Source organism: Sorghum bicolor, chromosome 10, assembly GCF_000003195.3.
Source record: "Sorghum bicolor cultivar BTx623 chromosome 10, Sorghum_bicolor_NCBIv3, whole genome shotgun sequence".
Taxonomy (NCBI): Eukaryota; Viridiplantae; Streptophyta; class Magnoliopsida; order Poales; family Poaceae; genus Sorghum; species Sorghum bicolor.
In genome coordinates, this window is record NC_012879.2 from 6,480,879 (window position 1) to 6,484,636 (window position 3,758).

General features: G+C 48.0%; 1 protein-coding gene across 1 annotated transcript; it reads left to right on the forward strand.

Annotated features, from left to right (window-relative positions):
- LOC8077328 lies at positions 221-1,590 on the forward strand. The gene has a single exon (XM_002436619.2). It carries the CDS (start codon positions 236-238, stop codon positions 1,325-1,327), a length of 1,092 nt encoding a protein of 363 aa, XP_002436664.2. The 5' UTR covers positions 221-235; the 3' UTR covers positions 1,328-1,590.

Here is a 3,758-nt window from a genome sequence, read left to right on the forward strand (position 1 = left end):
TATCCTAGTACTCTATCTAGAATTCTACCTCTGTTATTCCTAGAACCCTATTATTCCAAGAGGCATGAATTAACTGCTGCACGGGCAATTGGGCATGTGTGCACACAGGTCGGCAGTGCAGTACGCGCGCGGCTGCCTAGCTTGAGATGGTACTTCGGTGACGAGATGGTTAGCTACTCGATCAACGCCTCGGCTGCTGCTGTCACGGACTCCGGTCCCCCTCCTCTCATTGCAAATGGCCGGCCGCCTCGATCGGCCCTCGTCTCTCGCCTTAAAACCACACCACAACTCACACCCAGTTCCTGCTCCTGCGCGCACATCAGTGTGCTCACTGCCGAGCAGCACTGCACAGGCGACAGAAATCCTAGCTAGCTGGTGCCTGTCGTCGTTCAATTTACTGCGACGTGACCACAGTCCACACAGCCTTGTCGTCGTCGTCGTTGTCATGGCCGCCGCACCTCATGACATGCACGGCGTCGACTCGTTCGCACAGCTGCCCTTCATCCCCCGCGGCGCTGCGCCTGCGCGTGCCGCGGCACCGAAGACGACGCCGGCGCCGGCGAGCAGCAGGGTCGACGCCGCCAGCATCCGCCTCTTCGGCCGGGACTTCCCCAACGACGACCAGCAGCAGGCGGCCACGGCCCACCAGCTGCTGCTGCTCAAGGAGGACGCCGTGGCCGCGGTCGGGGACGGGGAGGAGACGGCGGCGGCGTCCGCCGGCGGCGGGGAGAGGAGGTTCGAGTGCCACTACTGCTGCCGGAACTTCCCGACGTCGCAGGCGCTGGGCGGGCACCAGAACGCGCACAAGCGGGAGCGGCAGCACGCGCGGAGGGCGCACCTCGAGGCCTCCTTCGCCGCGCACTGCGGCGCCTACCTGCCCGGCGCGCACCTCTACGGCCTCTTCGGCTACGGCGGCCACACGGCGCTGCCACCACCGCCGCACTACACGGCGGCGACGGCGGCGGCCGTGTGGGCAGCTGGCGCCGTGCCGGGGATGTGCGGCGGCGTGGGGCCCGTGGCGCGGCCTCCCGTGTACGGCGGCGTGGCCGTGCCGGGGATGTGGAGGCCGTCGCGAACGCCACCTGGGGCTGGGAGTGGTGGCGGTTTTGTCGCGGCTGGCCGACCCGTGGGGGCCGATCCCGCCGCGGGGTACGGAGAGATGATCATGGCTGGCAACGACGACAAGGTGGCGATGAGCGTGGTGACGTCACTGCCCCCTTTGCCGTCGCCGTCGTGCTTGTCCGGCGGCCAGCAGTCGGCGGAGATGATAGGGAGACCTGAGTTGGGACACAAGGATGGAGTCATAAGCTTGGACCTCTGCTTGTAATTTGTCTTGTGCCTGTTTTTGTTTAGATCGATCGCTTCCATTTCTTTTTTCTCTTTTTCCTTTTGGCTTGTTTCGAGAGGTGTTTTAAGCATGTTTCTTCAGCTAAATTGCGAGAGAGACATTTCCATTAGAACTGTCGAATGATATATGTACTTTTTCTTTAGTTTAAGGTAAGCATGAATGCAGTTTGGCTTGTGATATTTCGTCTCGGTAACAATGTACTGTTTTGACATTCAAAAAAAAGAACGTGCTGTTTTGTTTAATTTTATATTTCCTTTCTTTCAGTTGTTTTAGTAGGCCGGCCGGCCTCCTTTTGAGCAAAAAGGAAAATGAAGGAATAGCTAGAACGCGGAGGACTTCTATTGTGTTCTTTACATAGGATTGGGTCTCCAAAATTGTTTTGAAATTCCATATGCAACGACGGCTTGTTTCATATCATAGGAAATGCAGAGGACTAGCTTCTAATCAACATGGGGTCTAACCTTTCAGAAAATTATTTTACGTCTATCCTTTGTTGATTCCCAACATCGAAACTGCCAAATCCCATGTTTTCTTCAATGCTTTCGGTTCCTTAGGATTCAAGTTGGTAAGACAGTCTACTCTAGCATTTATCCTATTCTAGCTATATTCTGAAAGAATACCGTGTTTCAAAAAAAAAAAATCTTTAGGGAAGAAGCAACGTACTTCTTCCGTCCCTTTTTAATTGTCGCTGTTGGTGTGTGTGCCACAAGTTTGACTCGATTTGTAGAAAATACGTGCAACATTTGTATCTCCAAATAAATTTGTTAAAAAACTAGATTCAAAGATCTTTCTAATGATAATAATTTAGTATTATAAATATTAATATTTTTTAATATATAATTACCGACAGTTGTTTTTCGGGAAGCGCAAGCGACAATTAAAAAAGGACGGAGGGAGTATGTATCTCGCTGAACCAGGACACCAGGTAATAAGGTGCGCCCATTGAAAGTCTGATGGAGTTATTCTCATAACCACAATGCTAAAATGCGAGGGGTGGTATTAACTCGGTGGAACCCCTGCTTCTGCCACATCTTAGTTCCTAGCCCCATGGGTCTGCCTGAAGAGCCATCAACCTGTAGTGTAGATCTCCGATGCAGCTTTCTCTTCGGTGTCCCTTCCTCTCATGGGGTACTTGGAGTGTGGGGTGGCACCTCTACGGCTCTACTAGGGCCTTGTTTGGTTTCCTTGCTAAATTTTAGCAAGCTAAACTTTAGTCACTTTAATAGTTAAAGTTTTAAACACATTGACTAAAAAAAATTAAAATAGTTTAGTTACATTAGTCACCGAAGAGTAGCTAAAATTTAGCAAAAGGAACCAAATAGGCCCTAGGGCGTGTGAGGGAATTGACAATGAGCTAACGAGGGCACACTAGGGCAGCACATTGGCGAGGGTGTGGCCGTGTGGGTGCAGGGGGCGTGCATCGGTGAGGACCCGCGAGGTGGCGATGATGGTGATGGTGCTTCAGCTTAAGGCCCATGATGGCAATCTTCAAGGACGACATGAGAAGAAGAGAAAATATTTTTTAGTGCTTAGAGCAACTCCAAAAGCCTAGCTAAAATTAGTAGCCAAATTCTATTGTTTAACCATTTTGTAAAGTAGAAAACTTCTTAAAAAAGAAGAGATCCACAATAGTTGCTATTTTACAAAATCATATAGCTTGTGTCAATGGTTGGCTATATATGGCCAGCGAAAATCAAGGAATAACTAATTTTTTATTTTACAAAACTAGATAGCACATCTGTTAGAGTCAATCTTTTATTATGCAAATTCTAAAATAGCCTCCACAATAAGAATAGCCAAGTTGTTGGAGTTGCTCTTACACTTTGGGTAGTAAACTTAGGCCTTGTTTAGTTCACCCCAAAATCCAAAAACTTTTCAAGATTTCCCGTCACATCGAATCTTGCGGCACATGCATGAAGTACTAAATATAGACGAAAATAAAAACTAATTGCATATTTTACCTGTAAATCACGAGATGAATCTTTTAAGTCTAATTACTCCATAATTAGATAATGTTTGTCAAATAAAAACGAAAGTGCTACAGTTCTGAAAACTTTTTATTCTTACCTATTTCCACAATACTTCTTGTGGATAGTGGGCTGTTAACACCCCCCCCCACCCCCACCCCTCTCTCTCTCTCTCTTATTCACTGCATCGTCGTGGACGCCCTAATAAGGGGTGTTGTATTTTGTACTATACGGTAATTTTTGATTGTTTGGCACCATGGAATAAGAGGTACTGTTTACAAGGGATGAAAACGAAAATGATAATCTTCGATTTTTCAAAATCGTTTTTGAGTTTTTTCCGATTTTTAGGCCTAAACGAAAATGGTAGCGGTAACCGAAAAAATGAAAATGAAAACGATAAAAATAATCGAAAACAAAAGCGAAAATGATTTTGTCCTCTTCCG